Source organism: Toxoplasma gondii, chromosome VIII, assembly GCF_000006565.2.
Source record: "Toxoplasma gondii ME49 chromosome VIII, whole genome shotgun sequence".
In the NCBI taxonomy this organism is placed as follows: domain Eukaryota; phylum Apicomplexa; class Conoidasida; order Eucoccidiorida; family Sarcocystidae; genus Toxoplasma; species Toxoplasma gondii.
In genome coordinates, this window is record NC_031476.1 from 6,238,617 (window position 1) to 6,260,569 (window position 21,953).

Consider the following 21,953-nt stretch of genomic DNA (forward strand, 5'->3'; position numbering starts at 1 on the left):
TCGTGAAGACGGGAAGAAGCCGGAAAAGGCCGGATTCCACCTTTTGTTTGGACCGCCGCCCTCCATCGCATTGTTTCTCCTGGCGTCTCGACTGCCGTGTTTTAGGTTTTTTCTTGCAGAAACGCGGCATTCTGTGTCTCTGTTCGTGCACATTCCTAAAAGAAACGCGTCTGAGCGCGACTTACGTCGGGAATGTTCATTGGGTTTTTCCCTCAAAACCACACCAGTCTGTTTGGCACGGTCGCTCACGGCACGCGACTAGAAAACAGCGAATCGAGGTGCAGAGGAATCCCGAGGAAAACGCTTTTCAGCGAATCGTAAATGTGTTTTTCTTTTAGGTCAAAGTGTCCGTCGTCAATTTCGTGTTGGCCAGCCGAAGCTGAAATTCGGTTTGTTTTACCGAGTCACGTGTCTGATAATCCTCCACTTGGCGGCCTGCCCGGATGTGTAGCGTATGCGATCCTCACAATATCTTTTTTAAAGGCTCCTGGCTCACTTGCTCCCCTTGTGTTTTTTCTACCCCGTCTTCTCTTTCTCCCTGGTCTACTGTACACCTTTCTCCCACGGTCGTCCTGCCCCCACGCCGCTTCGAGCTCTGCTGACGCGAGTCCCTCAAGAATCCTCACAGTTTGAGTCTTTTTCCCCACTTTTTTGAAGGCAAGGACTTGCTGCTCTTGTCACCAAACGGCTTTCCTGTTTCTCCAGAGATCGGAGACCGACATTCACCCCAGATTGTTCTTGTCACTTGGAAACAACATTATCCCGATCCACACATTCACGATGAAGGCCGACACAGAGCTAGGGAAAGCCTCCGGCAAGGAGGGATCTGAACAACCTGCAGCATCCCCTTCAACTTCCTCCCCGTCGTCCTCCGCCTCTTCTTTCGAAGGCTCCGGAATCGCGACAGTTGGCGGCGAGGCTCCGGTGGAGCAGAATCCGGACGAGAAGTTTTGCGTAGAAAGGCGCGTGCTGCTTTGCGAGTCGGTTTTGTGGGACATGCTGGAAAATTACTACAAACAAATGGCGATCACGGCCTGGGCACAGGACTACGTCCCGAGCTTCGTGACGAGCAACTCACGACTCTGTCGCTCGTACGCTCGCGTGATCTTCAACTTCCTCCAGGATCTCTTTGCGATGCAGAAGAAGGCGTCCAGCGTCCAGGGCGAGAGGGCCGGGTCTCAAGCGGCAGCAGAAGATTCGCTGGCGACTCGCGTTGTCATCGTCGAGATCGGCGGCGGCCACGGCCGATTCACCTACCTGCTGCTGCGTGCGCTCTTGAGATATCAACACCTCTTTCGCGACCTGGGGCTCCCGGAAAAACCTTTTCTCTACGTCTTCTCGGATGTGGCAGAAGCAAACGTCGCGTTCTGCTCCAAACATCCTGCCTTCCAGGAGTTTATTCAGCAAGGCTGGCTGGACTTTGCTGTCTTTGACGGAAATGACAAGGAAGCCCGGATCCATCTCACCTGCAGCAAACGCACTGTCCCCATTGGCACTCCAATCGTCGCAGTCGCGAACTACGTCTTTGACTCTCTCCTCACCGATGGGTGGAGGTGAGTTGTTTTTCTTCACTTCAGGACGCGTTGTCTGGCCAGAACAGGGGATCTCTAACGCGTGTTTGTCTCTCTCTACAGAGAAACATACATTAAAATATAGACAAACCTGTGAATGAATGTATTGCATGCTGGAAAGAGTTCAGCTGTCTCACTGTAGCTGCGCGTGTGCGTTTGTCGAGTGCTTTTTCGCTATTCGCCGTGTAGAACACAGCTGTGTTCTGCTACCTCAGAATTTGCATTGCTGGGTTCCCAAGACCCCTTTCTCTCTTCAGAGTGACTCCCGGCAAGGAGGTCGAGTTCCACCGCGCGGCAGTGTCTGTCTACTCGCCGCAAGTTGAGCCAGACCCCACTGCGGCAGACATTATGCTCCGCATGAGTCTGGGCTGGGATTGGTTCCCCGTCGACTTAGACGAGGCCTGCGCCGCTTCGGTGGAGACACACGAGGGCGAGAAGCTGCGAAGCTCGCGCAGGTCTCGATACCTGTGCGAAGACCCGACGATCCGACAGGTGCTGGAAAAGTACCGCGAGCTGAACAAGACGCTGTCATTCGTGTTGCCGGTCGGGGCCTTCTCGCTCTTCCGGAACCTGCTGCGCCTTAGCGGCAACCGACTCTTCTGTCTGATTGGTGACAAGGGGTACCCGACCGCCGACGAATTCGCAGGCGAACGCGACCCCCACATTGCGATTCACGGCTCCATCTCCTTCATGCTCAATCTGCATGCGGTGCGACTCTACTTCGACGCGCTCGGTGGCTTCTCCCAAGCGACGCCGTATAGAGACACCTTCCAGATCACCGGCCTGTGGTTCTGTGGACAACAGAGCGACATGCCTCGCTCTCGAGCTGCCTTCCTCGACGACCTCGAAGACATGGCCCCCGACGGACTCATTCAGTGGCAACGCGCTTGCCAGGAACTCGTCGCCAGCGCCGGAGAGTGAGCGGACGACGGGAACGGAGAAGGTCACTCGAAACAGACTTATAAAAGACCGACACAGTGGTTTGGCGCGGAGGCGCGAGTCTTCTGGAAAACACATCGCACGCACACACACACACACAGACACACGTAGAGATGCGGTGATACTTTCAAGTGTGTGTACACATGCGTACGTATCTCGATGCAAATCGCTTTGTGTGCTCATATGCATATTTACATGTATACATGCAGGTGTATATATATCTGCGTATGTAGGTACATAAGGTACATATATATATATATATATATATGTATGCATGTATACGTGTGTATACGTCGAGAGATAAAGGCGTCTGTGTGAATGTGTGTGTGTGCATGGATTAGGGTTGCTTGACATCTGTTTTCCTTTGTGACGAGGCGAGCAGAAAAACGGTCCTTTCCGGTTTTGACTTGTCTCTCAGCACGGGCGTCAAGATCAAGGAACTGATTTCGCTGCTGCGGTACTCGGGCCACGACGCAGATGTTTTGCTGAACTTCCACTCCGCCTTCACAAGCCAGTGCGTGCAGCCACTGATCAGTTTGCGGACCGAGCAGGACCTTCTCTTCGACATTGACCAGGTGTACAAGAACTGGTACAAGTTGAAGAAAGGTGAAGACGTCGCTGACCTCTGTGCACACATCTGCATGCGTCTGGGTCGCTGCGACGCAGCCATCAAGTACCTCAAGGTGAGAAATAATTGCGAACAGAAAAACCGACAACAAGAAGGGAAAGAGAGGAGAGGAAAACTCATGAGCTTTACGCAAATTGCGGAGCCTAGGGGAGAGCTGCTCTTCTCTGTTACCCCACGCAAGGCCGCTGGACAAGATTACAGTTCGAGAGACCTCGCTGAAACCGAATAAAATCCGAATCCATAGTTTTGGATATGCAGCGACCTGCCGAGAAAGTGAATTGCCCCACCTTCGACGTAGACAAGTCGTTCCTCGTTGCCAACTGTTCCGGTGTCTCTTTCTTGCTGCAGGGAAGCATCGAGGCTTGTCCCGAAGGCATACACAGCGCAACGTTCGTCAATCTTGCGTCTTGCCACAAGGTCCTTGGAAATATCGAAGAAGGCATCGAGTGCTGCGAGAAGGCGCTCGCACTTCACCCAGACTACGCGCAAGCCAAGGAAATGTTGGTGACTCTCAAAATCTGCCGAAATCCAGTCACCGTCGCTCTCGTCGGCCTTGGATACTGGACCAAGTCAGCGAATTCACACACGCATTTCCAAAATGTTGACATTAGTATATACATATCTGTATCTACAGATATGTGTGTTTGAATGTTTTCTCACAGACTTACGTCACGTGGTATTGCCTGTATATCCATACACTATATACATGCATTTTATAATTGGATTTGTACATGTCAGATAGTCATAGGTTTCGGGGAGATTGAACATGCGGAGGAAGGCTGTGAGCGTGAAAAATCAGAGCGGTTTGGATTAGAGCTGTCTTCCGCAAGGCATCTTGGGTCGAGCAGTGGCTTTCTTCTGTTTCTCCTTCGTTCACATTCCTTCCGGTTTCTCTCTTCTTATACAGGTACGAAGCGGTGCACCTTCTTCGGCGAGATCGTCGCATCCGAATCGTCGCGGTCTATGGCTTCAAACAATCTGAAGCAGAGGCCTTCAATTCGTGCCTGGGTCTAGATGACGTCGCCGTTTACTCGGGTTCCTCAGGATTGAAGGATCTGCTCCAGCGCAATGACATTCAGGCCGTGGTCCTCGACGTCCATGGCGAATTAATGGTGCGCGAGAGCAGAAGCATGTATATGTGTGTGCTACGAGTTGGAATACTTTTTCCAGTGTGCAAGTCTTCGAATTCAAGTTCTGTTGTACTTTTTGGGACTACCGTTTGAAGCACAAAGACTCTCGATGGGGGTTTAGTAGCGCCGCCAGCGCTGTCTCGTGTTCTGCGCAGTTTTCGGGATACACAACCTGTCCGGCAGTATGTACGTACCCAATATTCGTGTGAAAGAACAGTATTGCCGCGAGCGGATCTTCTGCTTTAGTGCTCACCTCCGCCGAATATTACGTAGACAAAAACCGCACAAAGCTAAATGTTGTCCATCTGTGCATCACCTTTGTTGATTATCAGTCTTTTTTCCATGGTCCAGAAGACTCATTCCTCGCTTCGATCCCCATCGTGTCTCACTTGCTAGGTTGTGTTGGTCTCTGTCGGCAGTTCTGTTTCGCCTGTAACCCCCCAGCTTCGTGTAATACTTTTGGGGTTTCGTCTGTTCGTTGCGCAGCCGTCGTTCTTGCCCAAGATGTTTGAGGCGGGGAAGCACGTCCTGTCACGCTCGCCGCTTGGTTTGCGCGTCGAGACAGGCTGGAAGTTGATTGAGGCCTACAAGCCCTTCGCCTCTCGTCTCGTCTGGCACGCTGTGGAGAGCGCTCGCGTGGAGGAAGCTTTTCTTGAAGCTCGCAAAATCGTTGCGGACTTGGGAGCTGTGACAACCGTCTCTGTGCATTGCGCCACAGACCTCTTCATCAGTGCCGCGACCAAAGCAAGCGACGGATCCCCGTGCTTCCCCTACGACGTCAAGGGTACGTTTTGAGCATCATCCCAGACACAGAAAAGAGAGAACCTCTGCACGTACGAAGCAGACGTATGCGTTTCTGTGTGTGTGTGTGTTGAAATCTCCAAGTGGTCTTAAAGGAAAAACGAGAGGATTAGTCTGAAGCTCTGTGTATGTTTCGATGCACATGTTCTGACACTCTGAGTTCCAGGTGCGAAAGTCTCTGGGTGCTTTCCGCTTCCTGGAATTCGTGTCCGTGTGTGGAGTGTGAGACACACCGTGCAGGGCTCCACGTTGACGGCAGATGTCTCGTAAGAGTCAAAAGGTAGCAGACGTGTAGCCACAGTTTTGCGTGAAAGTGGGTCCGATGCTTCGCGTATCGTTTCTCGGAAACCCAGGTTTCGTAGGGGGGCACGCCACTGCGACTGTTGCAGTATGCCGCCTGGGAGGCCTCTGCTCTCTCGTCGTTGCGTTTGCTGGCTCTCAGACCACTTGGCCCTCGAGCTTCTGCGCTGCATCGCCGCGATCCGAACCATCACGGGAGAACAACTCGTCGGTGTAGCCGCGTTTTTCGGAGGCGACTCGCAATTGCCTGCTCGCGTCGATGGAGAAGGGACGGCGGAAGAGGACGACCGCGAGGCGGACCCTCAGAAGAAGGCGACGAGACTCCGGAGGGACGCGCCGCGTCTCACGGGATGGCTCCAGTTTACTGGGAAGAACTGCTCGGACTATGGTAAGACTGAACTCGAGAAAAAAGAACAGGAGCAGAAAGGTCGCGAAACTGCCGAGGCGGACGCAAAGACGGAAGAATGAGCTGCTTTTCAGGTGGAAAAACAAGAGATCCCCCTGGTGTCACATCGCGTTTTACTCATATACATATATGTATATATACATATGCATGTATGCATCTTCGTGGAAGGGTGAGTGACTTGACGGGCACTATAGACACTCTGGTGGAAGCTCTATTGATTACAACGGACATAGTCGCGCTTCAGATTTAATCAATCCAGTTATGTCTGATAGACATGTCTTTAGCATCGGGCATCATCATTCCAGGGTATGAGGCTCCAAGCTGGAATATAGGATTGAGGGTTCTTGGCGCTGTTCGGATATTGGCGTGTGCAGCGGAGGTGCCAGCGACATTCATGCTGACGAATTCTGCGGGGGACAACAGCCTCAAGTACACGATTTGTTGTATCCGCGGCACTCTGGAGATTTCCAAGAGCATGTCAGGTAAGGAGAGATATCCCTGTACAGTTGAATTGCTTTTTTCCATTCTTATTACTTAGCGATCCGCGATTTAGAACTCTGGAAGTCAGATGGAGTAAACAGACAAATGACACTATCTAGGATACTCAATGTGATCTCAGTTATGAGACAGACAACCGAATTCTTTGCGATTGGTGTCCGCCGCCACCTCTGTGGATCGTCGATAAACGAGAGGAGGAACGTGACGACAAAGGCTCAAAAGGGAAGGGCCTTTGTGTTTTCGTGGCCTCGGGAAGAGCGCCTTACAAGCTTGCAGTTCTCACTGAAGAATCTACTGGGTCTTTCTCTTCGATTTCTCTTCTAATATGCATCTTTTTCTTTCTTCCACTTTCAGGCTTCGTGCTTTCCCATGCGTACCTTACGACCGCTGCATAGTTTAGAGAGTGTAGCGCGGATCTGAACCCCTAGTCTATCGGCCAAATGTAGATGAGAATTGTAAATGGGGGAGACCTCACATTAGCAATGCGCCTTCTCATTTACTCAATATTCCAGTGCTTTCTGGCGAACCTTACAGCTTGGCAGTTGAGGACAATCACGGACGGATGCTCGTCGACCTCCCATGCAATACAGAGTATCGGTCATCAAAACAGCCACGACGCTTGGCTGATGGATCTGTACCATTTCCTATATGAAAAGAACGCATCCAACTTCTCCGAAGACGACCAGCCTCTTGTTGACGTTACCGTCAACGCAGCTCTCTCGGACTGTGCCACCATGGACGCGATACTCACCTCCTTGCAGGTAAGACCGTGAGTTGTGTCTGGGCTGTATAGTCGCACGTGCGTGGACGCATTTCCAGATCAGCCGCAAGCTGTGCATCTTGTATTGAATATCGGTGCATATCCAGAAATATATATGTATACGCAGTGTTGGATGCATAGCACCATAAAGGCGATGTCGGGAAAGAGGCGTAGCAGTGGTTGTGCGGTTACATAGGGGACACAAGTATTACTGCGGATACAAACGTGTATGTGTGTATCGGTGCATACAAAGGTTCGATGCGAAGCCGTATTTCGCAGGACATGTGTTATGTGAAAATGCCTTTGACGGTTACGCAGAGGCGTAGAATTAACATTGAAACGCGTGCCCGATGTTCTCTCGCATGTAGTCTGCCCCTGTCTTTGTCCCATTTCTCTTTTTGTACCTCCTCAGAAGGGTGGCTTCCCCGTTCGTTTCGCTGTGAAGAAAATTGCCACGGAAAAGGTCGGAAAACATGTCAGGAGTGAGTTGGAGAGCGCGGCATAAACTCCCCACGGTCTCCTGTTCCAGAGAAGGCTGCCAAGTTTGGTACTTTTTTCTTTTGAAAATCGTTTTGATGATGAAAAGAGGCGTGTTTCTGTTTTGCCTCGGTCTGTGGAACGAGGGCCAAAACGGGATCACGGTGGGTCACTTTCTTTTTACGGGAGAGGGTCAAAAACCTTAGTTGCCATTTGTGTTCCCCTTTTTTAGTCTTCGGAAGGGACAAGGATCGACGAGCTACGAAGTTTCTCGCTGTTTCTATTACGACAGTTTTTAAAATGATTGTTTCCGATCCCTCTGTTCAATATCTGACACGTCGCGTTGAACACCATCGGCGAGCCAATACCTTGTCACTCCATACGTCTATGGGTTCATCTCGTCGCCAAAGGCGCCCAAGGTGCACCGCGGGAAACAGTCTTGCTCTAGACCTCGATTGTGCTGTTTCGTCTTTTAAGGTTCAAGCATGCTGGCTCTTGTAAGCAAAGCGGAATTTGGCTGGAGCGTTCAGCTGATCCGTCTTTCAGCAAGTAGCCGTCCCCTGAGGGGAAGACATACCTACCGTCCAGTGTCATATAAGCTGCCCCGCCGTGTCAGAACAGAAATTGACTGCTCAAAGAATGAAATGTGAAACAAGGTCCAACTGTTCTGGAAGACTAGAAAAAAGTCGCAAAGCACAAAGAAGCCGTGTCATTGGATTCGTAGCACCTGGAGTTCCCTTGAGGCTCTTGCTGGAAACATGTCCGTGGAGTGACGATTCTGTGTCAGGAATTGCTACCTCGGTTGTGATTATTTGCGTACGCATCTTGCACTGCTCCTTGTCAACAAACGTTTTTGGAACCCCATTTAAGTGTAGAGTAAGTGCCCCTGAAAACTGGTACGCACGTGAGCTGTATGCTGTACCGAGACTGCGCCCTAACCGAGTCCAGTAATCCAGCAGCGTTGCGGTCGGACCCCGACCAAAGTGGCAAGCGCCATTCCCACTGTTAAAACGCCTACTTGGTAACGTTTATGGCAGGAGTGTGGACATTGGCGACCTGGGAGTGTTTTGTGGGATATGCATTGAGTTTGTGGAAATATTCACGCACACCCACCTACCACATTGCTGTTTGCCACACAAACACTGTGGAAAAGCACTCCTGAAACGATGCCGCCCACATCTGTCTTGCCGTCACATGTAACTGGCATCCGAACTAATCCAGGTTCTCGCTTTTCTAGAGACATCCGCGTTCATCAATACCCGTAGTCCGTCTTGAGATGGTACGGTTCGGCTTTGACACTCTGCTGAAAAGTCCATTTCGGCGTTCGCGAGTCATTTCTTCATTTTGGGTGTCGAAAGCTCTCTCCCGCGTATACGCAGTCCGCTCCTAGGGACTCCTCAATCCGCATAAGCTGGTTGTATTTACATAGTCGCTCGGACCTGCAAGGAGACCCACTCTTGATCTGGCCACAGCGAAGGCCCACGACAAGATCGGCAATAAATGAATCCTCTGTTTCACCGGATCTATGGGAAACCTGAACCCCCCAGCCACTTTTTTGAGCAAGGAGGCACGCTTCGATTGCCTCTGTTACAGAGCCGATCTGGTTTACCTTCAGTAACAGGCAATTGCACGCTTTGTCTTTGAGTGCCTTCTCAATTCGAAGAATGTTAGTTACCAGAATATCGTCCCCTATAACCTGTGTTTTCTCACCCACATCCTTAGTAAAAGCTGAGAAACTTGCGAAGTCATCTTGGTCGAAAGGGTCTTCAACCGATATGATGGGATACTTTTTCAGCCACCCCTCGTAAACCTCCTTCAGCTTCTCACCAGTCAGGTGTTTGGATGCATTCTTGGTCTTACATTTGTAATCCAGGTCATACTTTTTTTCATCTTGTTTGTAGAACTCTGAAGCAGCTGCGTCAAATGCGATCTTGATCTTACCCTCGTACCCCGCAGCTTTGATGGCTTCAACAAGGAGATTCAGAGCCTCTTCAGCAGTGGCTACGTTCGGTGCAAAGCCGCCCTCATCGCCAACATTCGTCGCGTCCAAGCCATACTTGTTCTTTATAACATTTTTCAGGTGGTGGTACGTTTCTGATCCATAACGAATTGCCTCTCGGATGTTCGGAGCACCAACGGGAGCGATCAGGAATTCTTGAAGAGCCAAGCCATTGCCTGCATGTTCGCCTCCATTGATAACATTGAAAAACGGTACAGGCATAACCATCTTATCGATCGTTTTCCCTGCAAGTGTAGCGATGTATTTGTATAGTGGTAGGCCTTTTGATGCTGCTCCTGCTCGGCAGCAAGCTATCGACACGCCCAAAATGGCATTTGCACCTAGCTTTGACTTGGAATAGCCCCACTCGTTTTTTGTTCCGTCCAGCTGCTCCACCATAAGCATATCAATACCTTTCTGATCACACGGATCTTTGCCCAGCAATGCTGGCTTGATTTCCTGTCGGACAATCTCTACAGCGTTCAGCACGCCTTTCCCCAAGTACCGTTTCGGATCTTTATCGCGCAACTCCAGAGCCTCATAAATACCCGTAGACGCTCCACTAGGAACCGCAGCTCGGAAGACACCTCCTTCAGTTGATACATCAACTTCAATTGTGGGATTGCCGCGAGAATCTGTTGACATAAGAAACAAGATCAGAGTGAGAACATTGCCAAATACCTACTGCAGTATCTTTGAGGCCTTCGCCTCGAGTGTTGGCACTGCCTAACTCTCAGTTGGCTGTTTAGCACGAAGAATGCTACAGTCCTTCGACAACTCATCGTCGACTGTGGACCGCGCTGCAGATCAAACACACTCCACCGACGCTTAATCAACTCAGTTCGCGACCCAAGGTCCATCCTAACACTGAGAATACAGTAACACCGTTACAATCTCTGTCTCTTTTCTCCTGCCCTCCAGGTGTTAACGCCCTTGTTTACAGAACCCCATGAGCACACTGCCACATCAATATCCACGTCGGGTGGCATTAGAAGAGAGGTACTCATGTCAGCCACGAGGAGTCCCTGTTACGCCTCTCGGAACAAAATCAAAATCCAGCCTACGTCATGACCCTAGCCGCTGTTGGTAAAGTTTACCCAGCAACATATCACACCCTTAACCTCCCTACCCAAAATCTCGCGTGCAACGATGTCCTTGATAACCACCATCGTGACAGGCGCGTAGATGAGTGAACTCGTCGTTTATCCAGCCAAAGCTTGATTATCAGGACACTGCAGATGATCGGGGGCTAAGCTACTCGAGGCTTACAACAAACTTGCCCTTCCTCGCTCTCGAATGTTCTTTCCAGGAAGCTCTGATATGTCACTACCAAGCGCACCGCACAGTGCTAACAAACCATCCGACAGAAAGCGTGGCACACAGCAGCTTGTTGCGGACTGCGAAGCTACGTACAATGACTGGGAAAAAGACCTTGTACATGGAGCACCTGAGTGTTCTCAGGGAATGGGCAGCTGGAAACAGTATGTTGCCAAGACATAGTTAACAAGGTCCCGTGTTTCGTTACCATACCACTTCAGCGTACGTCCAACACGCACTAAAACACCGTCAAAGCTCGTCACATCTCACATGTGATACACACGGACCCGCCGTCGGTTGATACCGGTAGCTGGACGAACCACTGGTCTCTACGGCTTGTCTACCGGTACCTGCGGCTGAGTGGCATGGCCAGCCCCTCCCAGTGGTCGTTTCGTGTGCAAAAGCGTTTGTTTTTTTAAGGCGTCCGCAAGACTAGTGGCTACAACTCGCAGAGCAACTCACATGCCAGACTGTCCATGCAGTGAGATTCAAGCCTCCCCCTTTGCGTTGCAACGCGCTACGGAGGGACTACCGTGTGTCCTGTTGGGCGAGGCCCGCAACTCGAGGTAAAGTACGGATAACTTCATGGAGGCTGACTGCCGAGCTGGGTACGAGTGTCATTCCTACGGCAAACGTGATCCTGCACAAAAAACCGGCATAACCCTACTGGAGCTCCGCATCTCGAAAGCAAATTCCTCTACGCCGTGTTGGACAGATCGCAGACTATCAGTTCCCGTCAGAGACGTCCAAACTTTCTTCGGAAACCGAAACAAAAACCAGCAGCACATTTGGTTCACCAGTGAATGAGGGGCTTCCTGACTATTATGGTTCCCTCTAGAGGCGGCCAGATTCCCCCTGTGGTGCGGTCGGCGATGACTGCCGTGTGGACCCAGTGTTGCCCGGTTTCTTGTTCCGCTTCAGAATAACATATACCTAAAGTAAGTCGCTTGCGTTCAGGTGGGGCGAACGCGAAATCAAACATCAGCGGCTGGAAGCGAAAAAGTGTTCGGGAGCGTTGTCCCGCACGCGAGTTCGTCGTGCAGGGCAGCCACAGTCGCACCATCGAGTCGAATTTGACTGGAGGTGCCATGGGGGCTCAAAAGACTTTCCAATATTATCAACGAAACTGCTCGTTCCTTCGGTGATGGCATGCAAGAAACAAATCAGTTCCGAAATTCCCATCAACCGCAACTCGGTGCTGCACCTGCGAAAGTGCTCCTTCCCACCAAGCACAAAAAAGGCAGTTGCATGTGCAACGATCTCGTCACGCCCTTGTTGCAGAGTGGACAAACCACCCAGCCCCAATTGAAGCAGTTGGGTAGTCGAAACTCCGTTTCACTTAGTTGGGATGGCGGAAGCCAGCGCCGGCGTACTGACAGTCGGAGCCGAGCGACTCTTCGATACGCATCAGCTGGTTGTACTTGCAGAGACGCTCGGATCTGCACGGGGCGCCAGTCTTGATTTGCCCGGTGCGGAGACCGACGACGAGGTCAGCGATGAAGGAGTCCTCAGTCTCACCGGAGCGGTGAGAAACCATAACGCCCCACTTGTTCTTCTGGGCAAGCTGGCAGGCCTCGATAGACTCGCTGACTGTGCCAATCTGGTTCACCTTGAGAAGCAGGCCGTTGCACGCTTTCTCCTGAACGGCCTTCTCAATGCGCGTCGGGTTGGTGACCAGGAGGTCGTCGCCGACGATTTGGACCTTCTCGCCAACCTCGTTGGTGAGCTGAGCGTAGCTGTGGAAGTCGTCCTGGTCGAACGGGTCCTCGATGGACACGAAGGGATACTTCTGGCACAGGTCCTTGTACAGGTTGCGAAGCTCTTCGCCAGTCTTGCGTTGCGACTTGTCGTTGTTCGGAGTCTTGAAGTCTAGGTCATAGACTTTGTCGTCCTGGAGGAAGAACTCGGAAGCGGCGACGTCGGCGGCAATCTTGACCTTGCCTTCGTGACCAGACACCTTGATGGCCTCCATCAGCAAGTCGAGGGCCTCCGTGGCGCCGCTGATGTTGGGGGCGAAGCCACCCTCGTCGCCGACGTTCGTGGCGTCGAGGCCATACTTCTTCTTAATGACGACCTTCAGGTGCTGGTACACTTCCGCGCCGATCTGGATCGCCTCTTGGATTGTGGAGGCGCCGACGGGGGCGATCATGAACTCCTGCATCGCGACCTTGTTGCCTGCGTGGGAGCCGCCGTTGATGACGTTGAAGAACGGGACGGGCATTACCATCTTGTCTGTCGGGTTTCCAGCCAAAGTGGCAATGTACTTGTACAGGGGCATGCCCTTGGCAGCAGCGCCGGCGCGGCAGCAAGCCATCGAGACGGCCAGGATCGCGTTCGCGCCGAGCTTCGACTTGCACCAGCCCCACTCGTTCTTAGTTCCATCGAGCTCCTCGACCATCAGCTTGTCAATACCCTTCTGGTCGCACGGGTCCTTGCCAATAAGCGCCGGCTTGATAATCTTGTGGATGTTCTCCACGGCCTTCATCACACCCTTGCCCATGAACTTAGTTTGGTCCTTGTCACGGAGCTCAAGCGCCTCGTAGATGCCAGTGGATGCGCCGCTGGGGACAGCGGCACGGAAGCAGCCGCCATCGGTCAACAAGTCAACCTCGACGGTCGGGTTTCCTCGGGAGTCTGCAAGAAACAACAGCAACAAACAGGCGTCGCGACACACAGGCGTACCATTCGTCTCTGGCAGCGGCACGCGCCGAGAAACACACACCAGAGGACCTACAAAAGTCCAGTGCACACGGAGTGCACGGGAAAAACCCCGAACCTCCACGTTTCTCGCACAGACACGCTCGCTTCTGATCAGAAAAACCACGAGAGTCGACGGCACGCGCACTCGCTACTGCGTAGGGTTGAGCGGCAGGTGCAACCGATGTATTGGGGAAGCACTGCGGATATTCGTGTCACAGCGACACGAGAAACGAGCGCTTCATTGAACGACGAATCCGCTAAGAACTCTGTTTATGCCCCCGCGTTCGGGGTCCAAGTTTAGTGTTGCATCAAGAACATGGACACGAGTATTGGACGCGGACGGCGGTGCGACGGGTTCAGGCACACCACAGCGGAGAGCGGCGTTCTGAACGAAAGGAAACACATTTCGAATGGTTAGAGAGCCGCTTTTTGTGTCCTCTTCGTTTTACAGAAGAGAACTCTGATTTGTCGTGTTGCAATGCAGAAACGCAGGCATTCCGCCTGTTTCGCGACCTCCTGACCGGCGCCGTGGCACTACGGGGCCCTTGGTTCAGGAGGTGGAGAACAACAAACCCGCACACTTACCGAGGATCTGACGAGCAGTGATGTCCTTGATGGCCACCATTTTGTTGGAAGTTGAGTAACGGTAGATCTTGCAAAAAGGAAAACGTAATGGGACGGAGTAGGAATAATATGTTGGAACCAAAAGACGGAACATTGTCTCCCACAAGATTACCGATGCCACAGAAACACCTGGTGGGTCTGGGACGATGCGGGGCACTTGAGCGAGGACCACCCCTGGCGTAGCACCCTATTTTTCAAATGAGACATGCGACCGCCGTTCCGCGTCCAGGGGGCGTTTCCAGAGATCTACTAACACGTAACCGGGTGCCGAGAGTCGGCAGAGGCAGCCGCGTGACGTGCACCGTAGCTCGTGCTATCAGCGTTCACGTCGTTTCTTGGGAGATGGGTTGCACCGCGTCCGGTATCGGATGATGGGGTGCTCTTTGGATACTTACATTGTAGCCCATTGCGAAACAGACGGAAACGAAGTGCCCGCTTGTACGTGTGCGGATCCGCGTCCGCGTCCTCAAATGCAATGGCAGCACAGTGCGACTCAACGTGCTGCCCCTGTGCGGCGATATGCAGAGGGAGGGAAGTGGGAGAGGGAACAAAGGAGAGGCATGAGAAAAAAAGTCCGTAAACGCACATCATCGGAGTTTCACATCCAGCAGAACACAGGCTGACGGCAGTTGAAGTGGTGCAGCCATCCTTCGCTGCGTTCAGAAGACTAACCGTATACACAAATAGTAGCTGACTACGGTAGACACTGCAGGAAACGAGAAGCGACACAAGCTGCGGGTACTCATGATAGACCATACACGCTGTATAAGGGAGGGGACGCAGTGTCCTGAAGGAAAACCACACGACGAGGCTACCTTCAAAAGCACAAACGCCGACCCCGAACAACGGTGTGCGGGCAAGGTATGGGGCAGGCGTTTCACTCGCAGCAGTTGTAGTGCTTTCTTTCTTGTATGTTGGCCTTGTTGAATGTGGCTCTTCCTTCGATAAGAAACTGACCGAAGGACATTTTGAGCGCTCGTATGGGTCTCTCAGAGGCTAAGTTTCTAACTGAATCTCTTTCAACGGTAGGGGAGGCGACTCGGCCCTTACACAATCGGTAAATCAGAATTCCGAACATGAATTTCTTACTGCTGGAGTCGCTCGGCGCCCGACGTATTTGGCGTCAGGTGCGATAAGAAGAGACAGTGAATGAGTTGTGTGATACTTTGTGGTCTAGGCAGGAGAAAATTGGGTGTTCAACGCCTGTACAAATTTGCACGTGCTACCCCGCAGATCCCCTTTTTCTCCAGACTACAAAAGACACCCCAGAAAAAGGTAGTTTATAGAAGCTTAGGAGTCTCACTATATCACGTGTAACAAGGAGTCTAGCTTCACCTGTCTGATTGGTCCTGCCTGCCTGAACTTTACCAATTTTTTCCTCAAAGTGCTCTATTCGACGTTGTTATGCCAAGTGTGCGGTCGGTCACAGGCTTTTCCTCTGTGAAGCGTCAGAGTTTATGTGAGACGTTTCAACCTTTGAGGCAGAAGCTGCTGCCGTGGGCGACTGTTTGGTGGACTTGCTGTAGCTCGTGAACAAGCCACACCTGTTCAGCGAAAACCAAATTTCCGTGTACGAAGAGAAGCTGAGAGAGAAACGCTGCGTTTCCACAGAGACACTGTCTGGATAGCACGCAGCGTCCACACCTGAAGCCAGCGTCTCAGTGACTGATTTCGTCCGAAACTTCTCACTTTCAGCGTACACTTTATTCGCAGCAAAGTGTCACCACGCGTACCGCCGGGACTTTCGTAACTTGACTAGACCGGGGTACGCTGCAGCAAGAGAGGATCACTAACGAAAAGTGCCCATGTAAACCCGTTAGACACTATCTCCGACAAACACCGCCTGTCCGTTCTAACGCTTGCACAACTGTATCCGTGTGGCATGCTGGACAGGCTAGTATCGTGCATTCGCATTTCCGATGCGACGATAGAGCTCGGCTTCCGGAAGTTCATTGCTGTCCTTGACAGATGCCTTTTATACACCTTTCTTCGGTGTTTTCACCTTGTGTCATGCGCCTTGGAGATTCTCGTCAAGGACTGTCGAAAATGTGACACCTTGTGGTCTCGGTGGCTCCGTGGTCTAGCTCCGTTCTTTTAGTTCTTGACGCTGGCGTTGCGCGAGGGTACGGGAACTTTGTTTGTTTCGGCTTCCCTTCCTTAGGAGAAACAAGACGTTTCACCGGTCAAAGTCCCCTAAGTGCCTCCCGCACTCCGATCTGGAAATTTCGTCGGCGACTTCGGGCGCAGCTGTTCAATCTCAGGCATCGTTCCAACGTACCGTCCGCCCATGTAGTCCGTCGCTTCTGGCCACGCCACGTCGCCATCGAAATACGATGCATACCTGAAAAGAAAAACAGACTCCCAGCAGACGTCGCCAAAATCCGTATGGTTGGCTGCCGAAATTGTGCCAGTCGGATCCACGCTCTCTAAACTCTCGCCTGCACCTTCCCCAGACCTGCGTGCGCGACCTCCGCTTCTGAGGACGACTGGCGAACGCCTTTCGTCTGACCCAGAACACATGCATTTCCACCAGCTTTCCTAGTTCTGCGTCTTTGTTATACACAACCTTTTCCTCATTCCCTCCCCGATTTTTCCTACGTCTTGGCATCGAACGTGGTCAGGCCGAACTCGCAGCCAACGGTCACCCAGCCAGCTCGGCGATTCCAGTCTCGGCCAAAAAGTTCGATGCGTCGGCGACCGAGGCAAAACCGCTCGATGATGTCGTACAGCTCTTCTGGCTTTCGCGTGCACCCCACTTCTTCTTCCTGTTCACTGATGAGAATATCCGTGTCCAGGTTTGCGTGAATGAAGTGTGAGTCCTGCAGCGGGAACAGCGCGCAAGGCCACCGAAAACTCGCGGAGAACCGCAGAGCGTCCAGATTTCCTGTTTCTGCGTCAAACCGCAGGCGACACTGCAGGGTGGCTGCGGCCACGACAACTCGTCTACGCCACACGCTTGCGCCCACACGAGGACAAGAAGGAACAAAGTCTCAGAAGGAGAGAGAGGAAAAGGAGGGAGAAAAGACATAGGAAACGCGCTACCCGCAGTGCCGGCTTCACTGCTTGTCTGGTTCCGGCGAGAAAAGCGAAAAAAGGGGCACAGTCGAATCTGACTGAACTGGGAACAACGCAAAGACTCCCTTTAGAAGCAGCATTTCTTCTTCGCCAGTTCCGCAGACAACGTCCTCTCCACACACGATTCCACCTGACGACCGGTCGCCGACCCCATCATCATCTTGTTTTATCCTTGTTGTTTTTCCTCTTCCTCTTCCATCGGGTCTCACCTGAGAACGGCGCACCGTGCCCTTGATGCCCATGAGACAGTGCTCTGTGGTTCTCTGAAGAATGCTCGTTTCGTCGTGCACCAACTGAGTCGCCTTGTAGTCCAGAACGTCGTTCACATGCGCGGCATTCTGCTCGCGTCGACGCTGCGCAGCTTTCTTGTTTGTCTTGAGCCAGCAAATATCTTCACATCGTCGATATCCCCACTGTAAATCGACAGAGACACACGGCGAATGCGCGAGCTCCGTCGACCCGCTTTGCTGTCTGAAGCAGCCCACTGCCGCGGCGGCCTACAGTAAAGGAAGAAGACTTTGTCTGTACCTTGTCTTGTCTGTTTCACTGTCTGCTGGTCCTTCCCTCCTTCGCTGTTCTTCCCCGAGTGCGCTCCAACGCCCTTACCTTGTGCAGCAACTGCCGAGCATCTTCGAGGTGGGTCACGCCACACCAGAGGAAGCAAAAGGAGGGCGTGTCTCCGATTTTCTCGACAGGCAGCTGCAAAGAAACAAAGCGCCTTGGAAAACAACTCGTTCGACTTCCACACACACACACACACCGGCTCACACCAGTTTTTCTCCTACGTTCTGGAACGCGTCGACATCCACGCATGTCCGGTGGAAAACTGGAAAGCCACGCAGTCGAAGCTCCTCACTGGATGAACTTCCGCGCCCAGACAACTCACGCACAGCTCGGGGACAGCCGGCAGTCGTGCTTTACCGATCTACGTTTGACACCAATGATGAAAGCTTCCTTGGAAAAAACGCGAATTACCTGCAGCATCTCTTCAAGAGTCCACGGGGTGAGATCCTCGTTAGTTGCACCAATCGCAGCGCAGCGGTCAAAGTATTCTTGCCAGGGGGGATCGACAAGAATGACGTCGAACTTCACGCCGCCGAGAATGCCCCAGTCGAAATGGTGAAGATTCGCCTGCAAAAACACATGAAAACGCCTCCTTCTCTACTCGCATTCCCTTCTCAGTTCAAAGTGGAAAGCATCCGAATATCTCCTACCCAACGCGGTGCCACAGCGCCGCATGCACCGTGAAGAAAGGCACTTCTTCCCGCCCCTTTTCTGCTCTTATGGAGTTAGCAGCGACTTCGGCGCCATCACCCACGTAGGTGCCTCACGTTATGCTCTGTTACGTATGCTGTGTTATGCATGAACGTACGTATGTCTGCACGGACGTATCTACGACATGCAAGTTTACGTGTATGTTGCGCAAATATTTGCGTGGAAAAAAACCTAACGTTACGTACGATGTGCAGGTACATATATAGATATATATACTTATATATATATACATATATATATATATATATATTTAGGTATATATGCAGACAGAGCATGTGAAGAACTCTCTGAAGACTGCAGCTGCGCTCGCGGAGAGCCCCGGTTTTTTCCGTTGTGGGTCGAGTGTGGCAGCAGCTGAGTCCACTCTGGCGCGCGTTTATCCCTCACCTGAATACACAGCGAGGGGGTGTTTCTTCGCTCGAGGACTTGCCGCTTGAGCTTCATGAGTCGCTCGAGTTTCGGGTACTCGAGGAACCGTTTGTCTTCCTCGCAGTCTCGGATGAAGTTTTGCGGCCGCTCTCCCACGTCCACAAAGTGCTGCGTGTAGTCGTTCATGAGCCTCGCGCGGCCGCGCACACCGATGTTGGTGCAGGTTGCGGGATCCTCCGGTTCGAGGAAGCCCTCGTCGCTGCGCCCGCCAGCCTGGACTCTTCTTCCGCCTGCATGCGCGCCCACCAGCTCCGAAAAGGCGCCCTCGAAGAAAGGACCGCCGTCGACGGCCGGCGGCGGAGGCGGCGGCGGCACAACCCGGCTCGCTCCCACCATGTCCCCAGGTGTATGTGCACCCGCGGCGCCGGGTGCGCCGCCTGCGGCCGGGCGGCGGAGCGCCGCAAACGCGTTGCCTCCGGACAGCCCATCCTGATCTCCCACTTGGCTTGCCGCCGACCCCGGCGCATGCAGAACGACAGGGCCAGGAGGCGGCGGCGGGGGGATGAAGGCCTCGTCGGCCGTCGCTCCGCGAACTCGCTTTCTCCCTGTAGGGTACGCAGTTCCGCCTTGAGTCATCTGAAAGGAATGGTCGACGCCGCGGCCGGAGAATCCGCCACGGTTGCGACACAGCCGAGGTCCCAGACCCGGGGCCTCTCCTGGAAAGCCGCCCGTTGCGCGAGAGCTTTCTGGAGGAGCCGGCAGGCTGCTCTCCATCGCACCAGCAAGCTCAGTAGACTCCGACACAGGAAACGATGTGGACCTGGAGATGCACGGAACCGAACTTCAGTGGAGGTACAAAAGGTCTCCGTCTCTGCCGATACGCAGGTCCTTTGGATATATTCGAGACGAGTTGAAGGGAGGTACAAAAGGTCTCCGTCTCTGTCGATACTGGAGGACCGCAGGTGCCGGAGATAACTTCAGCTGGGGAATTTAGACAGCCAAGTTCTGTACGACTGCTGCACTTCACCACGGATGCGAACCAGGGTAGACACACCTGCTGCAGGATCGATGAACAGAGAAGGAGCGACGAAACAGGGAGCAGGGAAGAGAGAAACAGACAGTTGGAGGCTTATTCATCGTTTCTTTGGGGGGACGCGCGACGAGATGGACGAAGAGTATGGTCTACGTTTGCCGAGTAGAAGAAAACCGAGGGAAGGCCTCAACCGCCACAGAAAAAATCAATGCATGTTGTCTCTCCAATGTGAGTTAGAGAGGCATCGGGAAGTCGAGACAAGACAGAAGAGTGGTCTGAAGAAGAGAAACGAGAGAGGGAAAAGAAGGAAAAGGAAGGACAAAATAACAATTAACCGAAACCCTGACAGGTTGCAGCATGCATTTACCACAAAGGCCACAGACGAAGCTGAACAGCCAACGGTTTGACTGCTTGATTCCCTCGCAGAGAAGACAGGCAATTCCGAGTCAACAAGCAGTTAAAGGACGCAAAAAGTTTCCCCATGTTTTCGAATGATGTTTTCCCTACTCTACACGAACTGCGAGGGCGCGGACACTCCTAGGAGAAAACGAGTGCGTGTTGAGCTGTCCAATGAAAAAGCGAGGATCTGCTGTGCATTTCTGCCAGAGAGACGTCTTCCACAATCGCTTGCTCTCCGGTCAGAAGTGCAGAATCTCTCTCGCAAGTCCTCTCGTCAGGAACCTGGTGACCGGTTGGGTTCTCGCGTAAACCAGACCCAGCTGGAAAAACGCTTTTGCATGCGCTGAGGAACTCACACGACACACCGTGCGGCCGACACGGACCAGCGGAGAAGGTTCAAAAGAAACGGAGAAAGCGCCGCAACGATCCCTTCTAAAAACATGCAGAGACGAAGAACCAAGCCTCTGAAAGGGGAAAGCGGCCGCATGAAAAACAGAGAGAGTGTCAAAGCCGCAAAAAGCCCACCCAGAACTCCGAGGACGCGGGAGACCCAACAGCTGGAGAAAAGACTGAAGGCTGACATAAAGCGTCGTACCGGCACTTGCACACTGCACTCAAACAAATCTAAACAGCAGTACAGTGACGCCCAATACGAAGATACGGGAGATAAATGCACAACTGTATTCTTTTCATCTGTGTACAAACCCGTGAGAGCTATCCTGTTCTGTTTATACTCGCACTGCAGGCGAGACCGTCACCCTGGGGAAAGTTTGGACTTCTACAAGGCGTTGCCTGTTGTTGTTAAAATCCTTTTCTTCGCAGAGATTTCAGTAAGCAACATCGCTCTGGTGCGAAGAGCTGGCATCGCAAAGGTCCCAGCTTGCCTGCAGTGGCCAAGGAGGGCGCTGCATGAAAGTCCTTACGCAGAAAAACTGAAATGTTTCATGTCGAGGGACGCCAGACCCTCCCCAGAAGGTAGAGCAAATTTCTTGAAGGAACTTGGAGCAGCAGTCCTGCACTCGGAGATAAAGGTAGCCTCCAAAACTGCACCTGAAAACTTCACTTGACTATGGATCGAGGACTCATGTGCGCTCGACTGCCGGGGAAACTGCTTGACAAAACGGTGGACAGAAACTTCGTCGGGACTCCACCTTTTCCGCCTTCTTGTCTGCCTCAGATGTTTTTCGTGCGTAGAGATCAACTCGCAGACAAGCGCGTAAACTCTAGTGTTTTTTTTCGGCATTTCTTGTGGGCAAAATCCACGTAAACGAGAGGGTCGCCAGAAGGGAGAAGAGCAACACAAAAAGTGCTTTCCTTTTTGCCAGAAAATACTAAACTTTGCTGCCTTTCTGCTGCTCAGTGCAGCAGGATTTTCGAGAGCTCTCTCTCTCTGTCAAATCCATGCAGATGGAAAAACAGGAAAGGCGTCTAGCACCTGTCCTCTCCCGAGCTATCATGGTTTCTTCTTTCGCGCTCTTTTCTCTGTGCAACAGCATCGCTCGCGGTGGTCGACGACTCGTTCTTTGAGTAACAAGAAAAGCTTCTACGGGTCGAAGCCCCATGACGGACTAGCGTCCTGGCCCTCCCCAGAAAGCGGCTACAGAGAGTTCACCTAAAATAGAAAAAAGACACTTTTCACGTCCTTTCCCCGT

General features: G+C 52.4%; 5 protein-coding genes across 5 annotated transcripts; 2 read left to right on the top strand and 3 right to left on the bottom strand.

Annotated features, from left to right (window-relative positions):
* Positions 1 to 780: 780 nt before the first annotated feature.
* Positions 781 to 8,055, top strand: TGME49_268870 (tetratricopeptide repeat-containing protein; the record flags this gene model as incomplete). Its single annotated transcript, XM_002365539.1, has 10 exons — positions 781 to 1,553; positions 1,829 to 2,488; positions 2,929 to 3,193; positions 3,487 to 3,707; positions 4,046 to 4,250; positions 4,755 to 5,052; positions 5,512 to 5,757; positions 6,150 to 6,257; positions 6,808 to 7,034; positions 7,446 to 8,055. The coding sequence occupies 10 exons, from the start codon at positions 781 to 783 to the stop codon at positions 7,536 to 7,538; spliced, it is 3,096 nt and encodes a 1,031-aa protein (XP_002365580.1). The 3' UTR covers positions 7,539 to 8,055.
* Positions 8,056 to 8,540: 485 nt separating this feature from the next.
* On the bottom strand, positions 8,541 to 10,678 carry TGME49_268860 (enolase 1; the record flags this gene model as incomplete). Its single annotated transcript, XM_002365538.2, has 2 exons — positions 8,541 to 10,144; positions 10,639 to 10,678. 2 exons carry the CDS (start codon positions 10,676 to 10,678, stop codon positions 8,850 to 8,852), a joined length of 1,335 nt encoding a protein of 444 aa, XP_002365579.1. The 3' UTR covers positions 8,541 to 8,849.
* Positions 10,679 to 11,916: 1,238 nt separating this feature from the next.
* TGME49_268850 (enolase 2) lies at positions 11,917 to 14,281 on the bottom strand. The gene is made up of 2 exons (XM_002365537.1): positions 14,112 to 14,281; positions 11,917 to 13,460 (listed from the first exon to the last, which is right to left on the bottom strand). The coding sequence occupies exons 1-2, from the start codon at positions 14,242 to 14,244 to the stop codon at positions 12,166 to 12,168; spliced, it is 1,428 nt and encodes a 475-aa protein (XP_002365578.1). The 5' UTR covers positions 14,245 to 14,281; the 3' UTR covers positions 11,917 to 12,165.
* Positions 14,282 to 16,212: 1,931 nt separating this feature from the next.
* TGME49_268840 (N6-adenosine-methyltransferase, putative) lies at positions 16,213 to 19,643 on the bottom strand (the record flags this gene model as incomplete). The annotated part of the gene is made up of 6 exons (XM_002365536.1): positions 16,213 to 16,491; positions 16,749 to 16,969; positions 17,435 to 17,638; positions 17,832 to 17,924; positions 18,201 to 18,356; positions 18,888 to 19,643. The coding sequence occupies 6 exons, from the start codon at positions 19,641 to 19,643 to the stop codon at positions 16,344 to 16,346; spliced, it is 1,578 nt and encodes a 525-aa protein (XP_002365577.1). The 3' UTR covers positions 16,213 to 16,343.
* A 1,098-nt stretch (positions 19,644 to 20,741) lies between these two features.
* On the top strand, positions 20,742 to 21,917 carry TGME49_268835 (hypothetical protein; the record flags this gene model as incomplete). The annotated part of the gene is made up of 2 exons (XM_018781521.1): positions 20,742 to 21,131; positions 21,795 to 21,917. The coding sequence occupies 2 exons, from the start codon at positions 20,742 to 20,744 to the stop codon at positions 21,915 to 21,917; spliced, it is 513 nt and encodes a 170-aa protein (XP_018636557.1).
* Positions 21,918 to 21,953: the final 36 nt, after the last annotated feature.

What these genes read in the sequence shown, in the direction of transcription:
- TGME49_268850 (XM_002365537.1), bottom strand. Translation starts at nt 14,244, where the DNA reads ATGTTCCGTCTTTTGGTTCCAACATATTATTCCTACTCCGTCCCATTA. An exon ending in CACTGCTCGTCAGATCCTCG is followed by an intron (nt 13,461 to 14,111) that starts GTAAGTGTGCGG and finishes TGTTTCTTGCAG; the next exon opens with ACTCCCGAGGAAACCCGACC.